The sequence below is a fragment of the Sapajus apella genome, unplaced genomic scaffold (genome assembly GCF_009761245.1).
Source record: "Sapajus apella isolate SASKATOON/1434 unplaced genomic scaffold, GSC_monkey_1.0 scaffold12, whole genome shotgun sequence".
Classification (NCBI taxonomy): domain Eukaryota; kingdom Metazoa; phylum Chordata; class Mammalia; order Primates; family Cebidae; genus Sapajus; species Sapajus apella.
This window is the reverse complement of record NW_022436952.1, coordinates 7,975,211-7,990,452: the sequence shown is the minus strand read 5'-3', so window position 1 is coordinate 7,990,452 and position 15,242 is coordinate 7,975,211. Positions and strand designations below refer to the sequence as shown.

At 47.9% G+C, this 15,242-nt stretch overlaps 1 protein-coding gene across 1 annotated transcript in view; it reads left to right on the top strand.

Annotated features, from left to right (window-relative positions):
• Positions 1–6,011, top strand: part of TAC4 (tachykinin precursor 4) — a 10,572-nt gene extending 4,561 nt beyond the window's left edge. The window contains exons 2-5 of the mRNA XM_032279953.1: positions 446–539; positions 2,541–2,571; positions 4,436–4,497; positions 5,636–6,011. Coding sequence (XP_032135844.1) covers positions 446–539; positions 2,541–2,571; positions 4,436–4,497; positions 5,636–5,667 — 219 coding nt within the window. The 3' untranslated portion in view covers positions 5,668–6,011. The remainder of the gene's footprint in view (positions 1–445; positions 540–2,540; positions 2,572–4,435; positions 4,498–5,635) is intronic.
• The last annotated feature ends 9,231 nt before the right edge of the window (positions 6,012–15,242 follow it).

Below are 15,242 nucleotides of genomic sequence, written 5' to 3'. Positions count from 1 at the left end.
TATTTTTAGTAGAGATGGGGTTTCACCATGTTGGCCAGGCTGGTCTCGAACTTCTGACCTCAGGTGATCCACCCGTCTCAGCCTCCCAGAGCTGGGATTACAGGCGTGAGCCACTGCGCCTGGCAGGACAATTCTTTAACCTCTCTGTGTCTTGGTGCTTTCATGTGTAAAATGATGACAGTAACAGTACTAGGGTACTATTTTCATGGTGTTTGGGTGACGTTTAGTTACTAGATGAATGTGCTCAGAACATAGGAGGTGAAACGTTAGCTATTACGATGAGGATGCACAGTCCTGTGTAAAATATGCAGAAGCGCCAAATGCCAGTCCAGAGTGAGTGTCTGCTGACCACGAGCTGTTACTCCTGAGATTGTCATTGCCCAGGCTGGCCTCACCGTCTGCTGGACAACCTCCCAACTCTAACACGAACTCTCTGCTTCTTCAGGAAGGCGCTGTGCCCAGCATTCAGCTCCAGCTGCGGGAGGTGAAGAGGGTCAAGGCAAGCCAGTTCTTTGGGCTGATGGGGAAGCGAGTGGGAGGTGAGTGACAATGGCAGGTGGGAGCTCAGCAAGCAGGGGTCCTGTGTGGGTTCTGCAACATCGAGCAGAGGCCCTAAGTTAAAAGCCCAGGACCTGGGTTCAGGTGCTCCAGTCCAGTAGGGGTCGCTCATGAGATGGGGTGGCATAGACTGTCTATACAAATTATCATCCAGGCTGGGGGAGGAGGGTGGTGGCTCACGGTCTATAATCCCAGCATTTTGGGTGGCCGAGGTGCGCAAATCACCTCAGAGTCACTTCAAAACCAGCCTGGCCAACATGGTGAGACCCTGTCTGTATTAAAAATACAAAAATTAGCCAGGCATGGTGGCATGCACCTGTAATCCCAGGTACTTGGAAGGCTGAGGCAGGAGAATCCCTTGAACCCTGGAGGCAGAGGGTGCAGTGAACTGAGATCCTGCCACTCTGCAATACAGCCTGGGCAACGAAGTGAGACTCTGTCTCAAAAAAAGAAAAGAAATTATCATCCAACCAGGACACTTTGGGGAGTGTTAATAATTACGCCAGGCAACAGGTGTAAACCAGCCTGTCCCCAACAATGGGAAGCATGGTCATCTAAAGGGTGGGGGCACAGGCCCTGCACACTGGCTCGTGCCTTCCATGCTCTGCATGACTCTGGGAGTGGCAGTGAAGCTAGAGACCAGTCTGGATGTGGGCAAAGCCACAAGCCAAGCTTTCTAGTCAATTTTGTTTGGCTCAAACAGAATTACTAACTCAAACCTGTGTTCCCTGAGGGCACTTTCAATTCAGGAGTCCTGTCTTCGCGGGACCAGGAGAAACTAGTCTGCACACACAGCAGTTTTCTATTTTCCTGTTGTCAACATTATATGTTTAAAGTGGTAACGCTCTGAGTTGCCTGGGTGTGAAAAAACTGACACTTTTACACTGACTATTGGAGGGTACATTGGCAATTTCCAGGAAAGTTGGAAATGTGCATGCCTTTCTGACTCAGAGTCTCACTTCTCAGGTGGACACGCTGTTGCTACATGAGCCCTAAGGTTGTTCATTGCCAACATGCTTGTAATACCAAGGATCTGGAAATTACGTAATGACCAACATCAAGGAATGGTCAAAATATATTAGGCATATCCTTAACCTTTGTGGCCATTAAAGAGAATGAGGCAGACCCATGGAAAGATATGGAAAGGTCTACAAGGTACAAGGTTAAGCAGAAAGAAAGCACATTACAGATCAATATTCGAGAGGAGCCTACTTGTTTTTAAAAAATGACATACTCTTCCTGCAGAAGGTTTGCTCAGTTGTGGGAGAAAAAAAAATGACATACACACAGATATCCAAATGCATGGGGAAAGTTCTAGAAGGATAAATATCTAACTGTAAACAGTGGTTATATCAAGGACAGGAAGTAGAGATGAGGGGGAGAAAGAGAAGAGAGATTTTAAATTGTACTTGTACAAACCTTTTCAAAATAGTGAATGTATTCAAGACTGCTTTTGTTTAAAAAAAAAAAAAAAAAAAAAAAAGTACACATATAAAAATAGAGAAAACCAACTTGTGACCAAGCACTTTTGGCCTTAGTTTCCTCTTCTACAAAATGAGTTTTGAACTGAGCCATTTCAAACTTCTTTTCCAAATCCAACAACCCATGAGGAACGGGGAATGGGGGTGTCAGATAAATATTTCTTGAGCACCTACTATGCTCAAGATTAAATCTCCACAACACTATCCCCCTTATCACAAGCACAGAAGCCAAGGCCCAGATAGGTTAAGCACTTTTCCCAAGGTTGCCTGCCCAGCTGGCACCAGGGGCCAGTGACCCCAAAGTCTGTGCCTTTCCAGCCGCTCCACACTGCCTCCTACTGGCACATTCCTATTACCACAGAGGATAACGGGAGTGACTAGAATTCCACTGAGACCCACCCATGCACCGACCCCCAAAGAACTGGAGCCTTTCCCACCTCACCAAGCCCCCAGGGAAGCAGTGCAGTTGGCAGTCCTCATTCCTTCTTTCTCCTTCCCCAGGAAGACCTCTGATCCAGCCAGGGAGGAAAAAAAGGTAAGTATTGCTCAAACCTGCCCTCAGCATGCCCCCTGGGGAGGGCTGAGTTGTCCTCAGTGAGAACAAACCAGGTGGTCCAGGGGAAGGCCAGGCTGGCAATGCTGTGCAGAGGGCGGGGCCAGTGTGGTTTGGCCATGCTAGGCTTTCTGGTTATTTTCTTAGAGGGGTGGTCCTAAGGAGTGGCTGTAGGGATAGGAGGAGACAGCAATGGCTCTAGTTCTGCCAACGTTTCAAAATTACCTTAGGTCTAAAGCCTGGAATTATGGAGGAAAAAAAAAAAAAAGAGCAAACCACCAGAGATAAGAGTGCTTAAAGCTCCAAACCCTGGCACCCAGATTATCTTAAAAGTGCAAATCTGGAACAGGCGCAGTGGCTCACGCCTGTAATCTCAGCATTTTGGGAGGCCAAGGTGGCCAGATCACTTGGGGTCAGGAGTTCGAGACCAGCCTGGCCAACATGGCAAAATCCCATCTCTACTAAAAATACAAAAATTAGCCAGGCGTGGTGGCGAGCACCTGTGGTCCCAGCTACTTCAGAAGCTGAGACTAGAGAAACTTTTAAACCCAGAAACGGGGGTTGCAGTGAGCCCAGTCCAGCCCGGGTAACAGAGGGAGACTCTGTCTTAAAAAAAAAAAGAAAAATAAGACCAAAAAACGAAGTGCAAATCTAAGACTTCTTTGTCACCAGGCTGGAGTGCAGTGGCACGATTTTGGCTCACTGCAACCTCCACCTCCCAGGTTCAAGTGATTCTCCTGCCTCAGCTTCCCGAGTAGCTGGGACTACAGGCGTGCACCACTATGCCTGGCTAATTTTTGTATTTTTAGCACAAATGGGATTTCACCATGTTGGCCTGGATGGTCTCGATCTCTTGACCTTGTGGTCTGCCCGCCTCGGCCTCCCAAAGTGCTGGGATTACAGGTGTGAGCCACTGCGAGTGGGCTACCCTGCTTAAATCTTTCAGCGAAAAGGGAAAAACAAAATCAAAAGAAAATAAACCAACATGCGGGGCACGGTGGCTCACGCCTGTAATCCCAGCACTTTGAGAGGCCAAGGCAGGTAGATCACGAGGTCAGGAGTTCAAGACCAGCCTGGCCAAGATGGTGAAACACCATCTCTACTAAAAATACAAAAATTAGCCAGGCATTGTGGCGGGTGCCTGTTATCCCAGCTACTCAGGAGGCTGAGACAGAGAATTGCTTGAACCCGGGAGGCAGAGTTTGCATTGAGCTGAGATCGCAGCACTGCACTCCAGCCTGGGCAACAGAGCAAGATTCCATCTCAAAAAAAAAAAAAAAAGAAAGAAAACCAGCCTGTACCCTGCACTCCCTCAGTGCTCTCGGGACCAAGTCCATTCCCCTAATACAACTCACCGCATCCTTCAGGACCGCCTCGCTGACTTGACTCCCAGCCCCTATCTTGACCAGCTTTCCTTCCCTGACCGCCTGCCCTACACAGACAGAGCTTGTCTCCATGACCTGGCATGACCCCGTCCTTGGCACACTGCACTACACTTTCTTCCTGGGTCACATGGCTGGCTGGTGTCCCCAGACCGGAAGTCCCCCAACAGACAGGCATCAAGTCTGTTGTTGCCTCTGTATCTCCAGTTCCCAGCAGTTTCTGCCTGTTAGAAGCACCACTAGGTGTTTGGGAAGGGAGAGCAGAGGGAGAATGGAGGAAGGAATCAATGAAAGAACTAGTGAATAAATCAATCAGTCCATTGGTGTTTCCTCACCTCTTGGGTTGATGGAGGAATGATTCTGTCTGCAAGGCCCTGGCCCTGGCCCTGCCCTTCCTTGCTTCCCAAGATAGCCCACCACTGCTGCCTCTTTCTTCTCTACCACTTCTCTCTCCCACCGCCAGTGTATCAGCTGGAACACATACTCCAGGGCCTCCTGGGCAAGAGAAGCCCATCCACAGCAGGTAAGGGCCACTGGTGGTTGCAAGGGCATCATGGGAAAATGGCCACTTTGCCGCCAGTCTCCAAGGTGGGGGCTGGGCAGCTGGAGAGAGAGGCCCCCAGGAGAGGCAGTTGAGTGCAAGGAGGTGGTGCCTTTGATGATCCAAGACTGAAATTGCTGTGGCCCTGAAGCTGTACCCTCCCCATTCCCCGCACACCCAGGCACACTCTGCCCGGCCCCTACCCCTGCCCCTCAGGGCCAGCTGAAACCATGGGGACTTATGCCTAGTTTCCCAGGCCTTGGAACATCCCCTATTCCCTCACTGTTTGCAAAGTTCTCATCACTGATCATTAAGAGAGTCATGCCTTTACTCTTCAGAGATTTTCTGCCTTCAACTGTAAATAAGCGCAGATCACTCTGGGAGGGGTAACACTGGAAGTAGTTATCAGCTCACACCTTCTACCAGGGGCCATGCCCCCAAATGGTTCCAGGGGGCCAGGCAAGAAAATGGGTAAATGAATCAGGTTGGGGAAAGGTCACAGCTCAAGCGAGTGGGCACAAGAGGACAGGCAGTGGGTACCCCAGCAGGTCACAGACACTGAGCTCCAGTCTGCCCTTCCTGGCGCCTAACCTCTTCCACCGGAGCTGCAGACTTCTGGACCCCTCCCCTCCCTAGCACCCCTGATAGAACACCTGCTCGAGCCATTCCATTCAAGAGCCATGGAAGTCACCTCAATAACAGAGATGAATGTCCCTCCGTGCATGCTGTGGGCAGGAATATTAGAAGTCTGTCATCACTTTTCAGAGATGGAAAGCTACTTGCCCAAAGTCACACAGTGAGCCGATAACAGAGCCAGAACTAAACTGTGTCTCCTGTTTCCTGGTCCATGGCACTTTCCATGTCCCCAGGACAGCCTTTGGGACTCTTAGATAGCCTTCCCCACCTTTAAAGAGGATAACTGAAGGTGGGCTCCATCCATGCTCTGCAGGCATTAGCAATTGACAGACAAGCCTGTAATTCCATTGCCCTAGAAATCTCTAGACAGGAGAGGGGGGTTAGGAAGATGAAGGCCTTCAATGAGACTAGGGAAGACTACCATGGGTAGAGGAGCCAGACAAGACCCCCCATAACCACAGTTCATATGCCAAACTCTCCCCAGGCAGAGAGGATGAGGCCCAAGGTTCAGAGTAAAAGCCCCCACCGCAGACTGCCCAGAGGACGTGGTGCCGCTTCTTCCCACCTGGACGTCAGTGCTGACAAGCCGGCAGGCCAACTCTCTTCTCCATGTCTCCTGTCCTCATCGCTGGCACTTTACACGAGGCCCACACTGAACCCACTGGGCTTCTTCCTGGACTCATGGTGTCAGGCAGCAGTTCTGCATAAATGCACAGTCTTCACTGTTGCAAGCTGCAATTGACTCTGCCTTCCCTCACACTCAGAGCTGGCATCTCACTGCCCAGCAGTGGGGAGACTCGCAAACTCTGTATCCCGTGCCTAGCACACAGTAGGTGCTCAATAAATAAGTGACCAGTGAATGGCTCCTATTCTGGTGCACAGCAGAGGGTAGCAATGGCCTGGGCTCGGTAGCCTGTTCAGTGGCCTCACTGGTATGTCAGCAGGCCAAGGGGCCTTCTGCAGAAGTGCAGAGAAATAGTGAGCAGCCCTGGTCCTGCCCCCAGGAGGGAAAACAGGCTTGGGACACAGGTAAGGATGACAGAAACAGGAAGGAGGCCATGACGGGGTGGGAAGGTATTACGGGCATTTCGAAATGGAAGGGATCTAAAAAAAAAAGGGGGTCTTTTTTCCCTTTAGCATCCTCTGAAGCCCCAGCCGGAAAGACGACGCCCTTTTCCTACTCACAGACATGATCTCAAGGGCTGAAGTCCATGCATCTCCTGACTCAGAGAACTGGGTTCCAGGTCATTCATCAATTGTCTTGTATAAGGTGACCTTTCAACTAACTGCCATGTGGTTAAGACACAGCGCCATTCTTGAACACCTTAGAAGACCGAAACAGCTCGAAGCCTCAGGGAGCCCCACACTGATAGGGAGGCAACTGTCCCTGCACCAGTAATTTATAGGCAGGTGAGACACAGAGGACCCCTTAGAAAGCAGCACATGAGCTACCATGAAATCCTGGAGGCAAACCTAGGTCCTAAGTGTGGTGTAAGGAATGCGCTGGGAATTGTGTGTGGGTCCAGCAGTAAAGGAGGTGCCTTAATCCACTAGGCTACAAAGCATTTAGCTTCTGTGTCCCTCTCTCCAAAAAAAAAAAAAAAAAAAAAAAAACACGGGGGAAGAATTTTTCGGGGTGGCTTATTCTTTGCAGGCAGGTGCAGGAGAGGGAAGCTGGGCTGTTTAAAAGGAGGGGAAAGCAGGCACACTGGTATAGAGGGCAGGACCCTCCTCTGTATGCCAGGAAAGGCTTTAGTGACAACAAAGGTGGCTGCAAGAAGGAAGTCAAATGGCACAGCACAGGCAGGAGGAGTCCTTCCACTTGATCTGTAGTGAGGTAGTCTCTCTCCCAAGACCGTTCACTGTGAGCCCCAAATAAACCTCAGGCCCCCGTTTTCCCCTTCTTCACACCTTACCATCATGTCCAGCAATGAATATGGGAGTGGGGGCCAATGCGAGCCTCCTCCTTGGACTCTGACACTGCTGAATTCTCCAGTTAAAGTACTTCCCATCTCACCCGCTCCTAACCCCCTAACCCACCAGGCATCCCCAGTGCCTGCCCCAACCCACCCAGCCACCGGTTTGCTCCCAAGAAGTAGTTTACTGCAATAACCCAACTCAAAGCTCCAGCAGAGGGCTGAAGACGTCATTCTTGTGTTTTGAATTCTGGGACATTTAGGAAACAGGTGAATTCACCAAACAGTGAGTTTCATCTATGTGCCAGCATTTCACTAGGAACTCAGATGGGACTGGGGATATGAACGAGTGTAAGATTGGAATTTGCCCTTGAAGGCCTCATGGTGCTACAGGAGAGCCAAGATGTACTAAAGGATGCAAAACCCGCCTTCGCTCCCCAGTGCTATCTTTTTCAAGCTCCCTATGTTCACTCCTGCTTCTGGTTTCTGCACATGCCAATCTTTCCATCCTGGTGAATGAATTATTTGCCGAGATCCATTTCTCTGTAAAAGTTTTCCAGCCCAGGAAACACCCATCCATTCCCTCGTTGGCATTCCTGAAATGCCTTACAAGTTCTTCCATTCAGCACTTCCTCTATGTCACAATGTTGATGTTATAATTAATGATTTACCTCCCCGGCAAGAGGGTTTCTGAATAACATCAATCACATCTTATTATCTTTGTGCCCTCAGTGCCGACAGTAGTGCCTGGCACATGAGAGGTCCCTGGAGAGCATTGTGACAAAGGATTCACATTTCCTGTCCTCAAGGAGTCTATCTCTAGAAAGCCAAACTTAATACAAACCACTGAAATAAGTAGTAGCAGCTGCGACTTACTGAACACATCCCATAGTTCTCAAACTCAACCTGTCCATACACTGAACTTTTGATCCACTGCCCCAAAGCTACTCTTCATCATCTTCTGCATCTCTGCAAATGGCACCTCTATGCACTCAGCTGCTAGAGCTACAAATCTGGGGCTTCCCCTCAATTCCTCACATCTCATTATCCCCTAGCTATTGAACCCTCTACAATCTATCTTGAGTCCACCTACTTCTTGCCATCTTTCCCGTCACTGTTAGTACCAGCCACCTTCCTCCCTTGTTTGGAGGGCAGTAGCCTGGCAGACCTCCTTGCTTTCCACCCTCCTGCCAGCCAGCCACCCTCAGCCTTTGTCCACCAGAGTGTGACCTTTTAAAATGGGAACTAGGATCATGTCCATCCCTTGTTGGCCAGAGTCCAACGGTGTCCTAGCATTCTTGACATTCTTGCGAAATCTCCAGGGCCCTGTTGCTCTCTAGTCCCTCTCCTCTGTCGTCACCTGTCACACTTGTCACCAGGGCCTCTCAGACACACATAAATGCTGGCCTGCTTCTGGATCTGGACACTGCCCCAGTCCCTCTACTCCATATGGCCCCCACCCTGCTAACTCATCTTTCAGCTCCCGGGATATAGGCCCCTTTTTAGACAGGGTTTATACTGGTTCCCCAGACTCAACTAATTGCCTAGTTGGTGGGCCCAAGGGAACTTGTTTACTGACTACATGAATGAATATATGGCAGGCACTGCAAGAGAATTTTCCACAATTCTGCCACTTGCTTGAAGTTGCAAAGGAAATGACAGAGAGGATCTGGGCTACAGTGGCTCGACTTCACATACACATACTAAGTCTATGCCATGATAGTTCAGACAAGTCTCAGGCAGAATTAGGGGCCTATTTGGGTGGGAAACATTTCCAAAATGTTTCCCAGGACACCAGTCCAAGAGGCTTCTTCCAGATCAAATCATTTTAGGAAATGTTACATCCTGTGTCTTCTTGGAAAACCCCAATGCCCATTAGCCTACTGAAGGTTTTGGGAAATCTTGAAGTCAAGAAACATACTGGTATTTATTTTTTTATTTTTAGAGACAGGGTCTCGGTCTGTCACTCAGGCTGGAGTGCACTGGTGGGATCTCAGCTGACCCTGACTTCCTGGACTCAAGTGGTCCTCCTACCTCAGTCTCCCAAGTAGCTGGGACTACAGATGCACACCACCACGCCCAGAGAGTTTTTTTGTAGAGATTGCATCTCCCCACGTTGCCCAAGCTGGTCTAAAAACTCCTGGGCTCAAGTGGTCCTCCCCTGTCAGCCTTCCAAAGTGCCAGGCTTATAGGCAAGAGCCACCATGCTGGGCCTGATATTAACTTTGGAAACACACTGTTTTCCAACTTTCATTTGGCCACAGAGCCCTTTTTGCCTGTATTTTTGTATTTAATGGAACATACTTTATGGAATGTTGAGTGGAGGCTTTCTCAGTAAATACAAGAAAGGGAATTATAGACTAATCCAGTTGCACGTTGAGGTTACGTGTAAGGGAATGATGAAAGCTAGGTAGGTTGAGTCAGATTACGGAAAGACTTGAAAGCCAGGATAAACATGAACTTAATCCACTGAGCAATGAGAAGCCCCATCAATTCTGGAGCAGGCAGGTGATAAACAGTATCTTGACAGCAGAAAAAGGCAGGGCGTAGCGGCTCACACCTCCTAATCCCAACACTTTGGGAGGCCAAGGCAGGCTGATTGCTTGAGCTCAGCTCAAAACCAGCCTAGGCAACACAGCAAAACCTCGTTTCTACTAAAAAACACAAAAAATTAGCCAGGCTAGGGGGCGCACGCTTGCGGTCTCAACTACTCTGGAAGTTGAAGTGGTAGGATCGCTGGAGCCCAGGAAGGCGAGGCTGCTGTGAGCCGTGATCACACCACTGCACTCCAGCCTGGGTGACAATAAGGCAGTAGAGAGTCTTCACTTTTCCTAATCCACTTAAGGAGATGGCTACGAATTCCAAGGCCAGTAAGTTACCTTAGAAGCAATTTGACAGGTGAGATATGATAAATCACCAAATGAGATGAACTGACTGAGGCTGCCATTTACACAGAACGCGAACGGTGCCCCCTGGAATTGTACAAGGTGGTAGCCTATCTCTAGGCACATCTGGCTTCCAACCACAGGCAGTTAATGAAACCTACAGGGCAAACTGAATTCCAGTCCTTTAGTTTCCAAAGTGCCCGTTTCACTTCTCCACTGCCATGTATCAAACCATTCCAAAACGTGTGGTTTAAAACAGCATTCTGACAATTTTCTGGGTTAACAGGACTTGGCTAGATGTCTTTATTGTCCTGAGGTATCAGCAAGGGCCACTCACGAGTACGCATTCAGCTGGGAGTCTGGCAGGGTTGAAACCTTCAAGTGACCCGAGTCTGGGTTTTGGTGCTATGACTGGAGCATCCTGGTTCTCCTATGCATGGTCTCTCACCATTCAGTAATCTAGCCCAAGCTTCTGGTTTGGAAACATGTCAGCTCATTTTCAAGAGCAACAGTGGAAGCTGCCAAAATATCGCTTCCATAACATCCTTAGTCAAAATAAGTCACAAGTTCAGCCCACAATGAGGAAAAAAGTAGGCCTTATTGCAAGTGCACAGAGGGATGAGGGCAATTGTTGGCGGCCATCCTTGGAGATCACATACCTACCATACCTCTAAATCTGTGAAGTTAAGAGTGTAGGTTTCTGACAAGTTTGAGACTGAACGTATGGTAAGCTCTTTCCAGAAATAAATGCCCGATTAAGAACAAAGACTGGTTTCCTGGAACAAACATGACTTGTCGACGATAAAGAAAGGTGTTTATAATCTCACATTTGCGAGGAGCCATGGAGCCAGAATTGTGCAATAGTACAGGTTATTTTCTCCACTCTTGGGCACAAGTAAACAAATCCCCAAACCCCCAAATGGTGACAACATGACCTGGACTTAAAGGTATTGCACGAGAGGTTGGGGCAAACTGACGCTCTGGCACCAAGGACATTGCTCATCACTGGGCAATCCTTTGTTTCCTTCTTAGTGACATTCATCGGGTTTTTGTTGCGCATACCACACAGGAAGAAGCTATTTTACTGCCCCTATCAGCAGGAAACAGTCTGGAGGACGCAGTCACACATAATTTCATGTAAGTGCTGGGGCAAAACCAATAGAGGTCCAATTCCATGATCCCAGTGAACAGCAAACGGTGGCTTCTAGAAGTCCTAGCACACATCACATACTATCATTCAGCAAAGCAGTTTTCATATTTTAGTCTCATGACATTCAACACTTTGATATGCTGTACATCTGTGCGCCTGTGAGACACATGAGGTAGAGGAAACTAATGCTGAGAGCCTCAGTGAGTCAGGCTTTCTCCCCGCTGCCATTTCATTTCACTTGATGGGATTGCTTATTTGAGCCTGAGCACACTAAGAACTAGCCAAGGTTGTGCGGTAAGAGGATTCCTACTGTCTCACCCGGGTTTTTTCTCAAATCAGGGTTTCTTCAATCCATATCCAAGAATGGACTTCAAAGGCACAATTTCCTCAATTATAGACAAATGTGTGCATATTTACAGGGGTGATTTTTAAAAATCCAGTGCTTTAATCAGAGTCTCAAAAGGTCAGAAAAGTGGTAGAAGGATCATGGCTGAGCCGTGCTGCTTGATCCTGGTGCTGCTCGTAAGACTTTTTTTGCTGTCACTTGACTTCTCAATTGCTCCTCAGAGGAGGAAAAGGCAGGTACATCTAGTGCAACACTTGAAAAGTTACTAATACACATCCAAAAAAGCTGATTTCCATTTGCTTCATGTTCCACAAGGAATGTGTGTTGCAGGTAAGCTGTGGTCTATTTTTGTACACTGATTTTAGGTACTTTGTAGCCCCAACTCTGATCTGAACCAACTGGCTTGACATAGGCAAATCCATTCGAGGCCATTCCTAACCCCAGCAGTGCAACCCACTCAGAACTATGGGACAAATCACGACAAATAGAAGTTGAGGACAAGTCAAAAGCATCACCTTGTCATTTAAAGGTTACACCACACTGTTAAAAATTACTTGGCCAGGTGCGGTGGCTCATGCCTATAATTCCAGCACTTTGGGAGGCTGAGGTAGATCACCTGAGGTCAGGAGTTCGAGACCAGCCTGGCAACATGGTGAAACCCCGTCTCTACTAAAAATACAAAAATCAGCTGGGCAAGGTGGTGCACACCTTTAGTCCTAGCTACTTGGGAGGCTGAGGCAGGAGAATCGCTTGAACTTGGGAGGCAGAGGTTGCAATGAGCCGAGATCGTACCACTGCACTCTGGCCTGGGTGACAGAGCGAGACTCTATCTTAAAAAATATGTGTCTTTAATATGACTCACTGGCCCCATATTAAGAAAAAAGAAAATAAGAGACGCATTAGGTGACCAGACCTTATGATAACATTAGCAAAAGTATGGGATTTGGACTCGGGGAACCAATGCTCTTATTCTGTTGCTGTAACACAGCTAGACCACTATGAGCCTCAATTTCTCATCTGAAGAGGGTGTAATATCCACCTTACCGTGCTGTGGTGAGCAATGAAGAAAACCACGGAGTAAAGGGACAGTGCTTACTCAACAGTTCAGTCCTCAATCAGAATGCCAGAATGCGGCACATCTTTTGCTTCCTGGTTTAGCTCTCCGGCCCCTCAAAATTGCTGCTTCTAAAGCCAACTAACATCAATTCTGTTTTTTGTTTTTGTCTTTTTGAGACAGGGTCTCACTCTGTCACCCAGGCTGCAGTGCAGTGGCATGATCTCAGCTCACTGCAACCTCTGCCTCCTGGGTTCAAGCGATCCTTGTGCCTCAGCCTCCTGAGTAGCAGGGACTACAGGCACATGCCATCATGCCTCATTTTTCTATTTTTTGTAGAGGCGGAGTTTCGTCATGCTGCCCAGGCTAGTCTTGAATTTTGAAATGCTGGACTCAAGCGATCTGCCTGCTTTGGCCTCCCAGTGATGAGATTACAGACTATTAAAGAGTTATCACAGTGCTATCATGCCTGGCTTAAAAATCAGTCCTTTTTGCTGTAATGTGTTGAGTTGGTTAATGAATTTAAAAAATAAAAATAAAAAAATTTAAAAGAAAAATAATCAATCCTTTGCCTGAAAGTTTTCACCAGCTTCATTATTATCCTTGTAATGGAAGCCATTAGAAACAAGGGTGTCTATAACAAAGAAATCTAAACAGAAGAGAGAGGATAATTAATCATTAAGAAATCAAAAAAAGTTGTGGAGCCGGGCGCGGTGGCTCACGCCTGTAATCCCAGCACTTTGGGAGGCCGAGGCAGGTGGATCACAAGGTCAAGAGATCGAGACCATCCTGGTCAACATGGTGAAACCCCGTCTCTACTAAAAATACAAAAAATTAGCTGGGCATGGTGGCGCGTGCCTGTAATCCCAGCTACTCAGGAGGCTGAGGCAGGAGAATTGCCTGAACCCAGGAGGCGGAGGTTGCGGTGAGCCGAGACCACGCCATTGCACTCCAGCCTGAGTAACAAGGGTGAAACTCCGTCTTAAAAAAAAAAAAAAAAAAGTTGTGGAAACAAACAGCAGAAGGGAGGGTGTGGGCGACACACCTTGAGCCGGACAAGGTGAGGTTTCTGGCTTTGCTGCTTACTTCTACCTTGGACTCCAGGTCTCCTTTGGCAAACCACTGTAGGCATCTACTGCACAGGGATAATATGAGGGTCAAATCAGGCAGTACAGTCCCAAGCATATGAGAAGCAAACAGCCCATGCTAGGGCTCTGTTCTTCCAGAAATAGAGTAGGTACTTTCATTGAGCAGGTTTCAGGAACAATTCCAGACTTTTCTTCTTCTAATAAAGGAGCTTGGGGCCAGGTGGGGTAAATCACATCTGTAATCCCAGCACTTTGAGAGGCCGAGGTGGGCAGATCACGAGATCAGGAGTTTGAGACAAGCCTGGCCAGCACAGTGAAACCCCGTCTTTACTAAAAATACACACACACACACACACACACACACACACGCTTATATATACTTAGTATGTATATATATGTGTATATACACATATATGTGTGTGTGTGTATATATATATATATATATAAATAAAAATTTAAGCAGCTGAGCTTGTGTTATGCAGATAAGAGAGAGTTAAAAGCTAGATGCAGTGGCTCATGCCTGTAATCTCTGCACTTTGGGAGGCTGAGGTATGTGGATCACTTGAAGTCAAGAGTACAAGGCCTGGACAACATGGTGAAGCCCCGTCTCTACTAAACATACAGAAATTAGCCAGCTGAGGTGGCCTGTGCCTGTAATCCCAGCAACTTGGGAGGCTGAGGCAGGAGAACTGCTGGAACCCAGGAGATGGAGGTTGCAATGAGCCGAGATCACACCACTGCATTCCAGCCTGGACAACAGAGCCACAATCCACCTCAAAAAAAAAAAAAAAAAGAGTTAAATGGGATAGTCTCCTTCAAAGTTGCCAAGGGAAGTGAAACTCTGTTCCCCACACCTGTAGGGAGCACATTCTACCATGTGGGGAAGGGTTTAGCTTCTGTAAAAGACCTTTACCCCTTAAGAAAACCCCCAGTGAAGTTGCTTTTGGATAAAATTGGGCTTAAATTAGATAATAAATCTTTTTATTTTTCAGTGAGTAAAGCAGGATGGTAAAGTGACTGGAGACTTGGGAACAGCACTGTGCACAAATCCCAGCACGTTGGGAGGCCGAGGCGGATGGATCACCTGGGGTCAGGAGTTTGAGACAAGCCTGACCAACATGACAAAACTCCATCTCTACTAAAAATACAAGAAAGTAGCCAGGCGTGGTGACTGGCACCTGTAATGCCAGCTACTCAAGAGGCTGAGACTGGGGAATCACTTGAACCCAGGAGGCAGAGGTTGCAGTGAGCCAAGATCGTGCCATTGGACTCCAGCATGGGCAACAAGAGCAAATCTTCATCGCAACAGCAGCAAAAAAGAACAGGGAGATTTGGGCACATTATCATCCTAAAAAAACATAAACATGAGAAAAGTCTTGCTTTCCTTCCTCCAATCACCCACCCCAAGTAAGTGACACACACAGACTCTAGCCTTGCAAAAGAGAACCCTTAGTTTGTCAACTGTACGGGTTCTCACCAGTACTGGCCACAGTGAACAAAACCATTCCACCACATACAATTCCCAGCCTCCTCCTTTCCACCATACAGAGGTAAGTAAGTGTTCAGCCACCCTTTTCCTGTGCTGGGTACATCTTACAGGAAAATGCAGCTATTTTCACAAATAATAATTTCTACTTGGGAGAGACTCAATA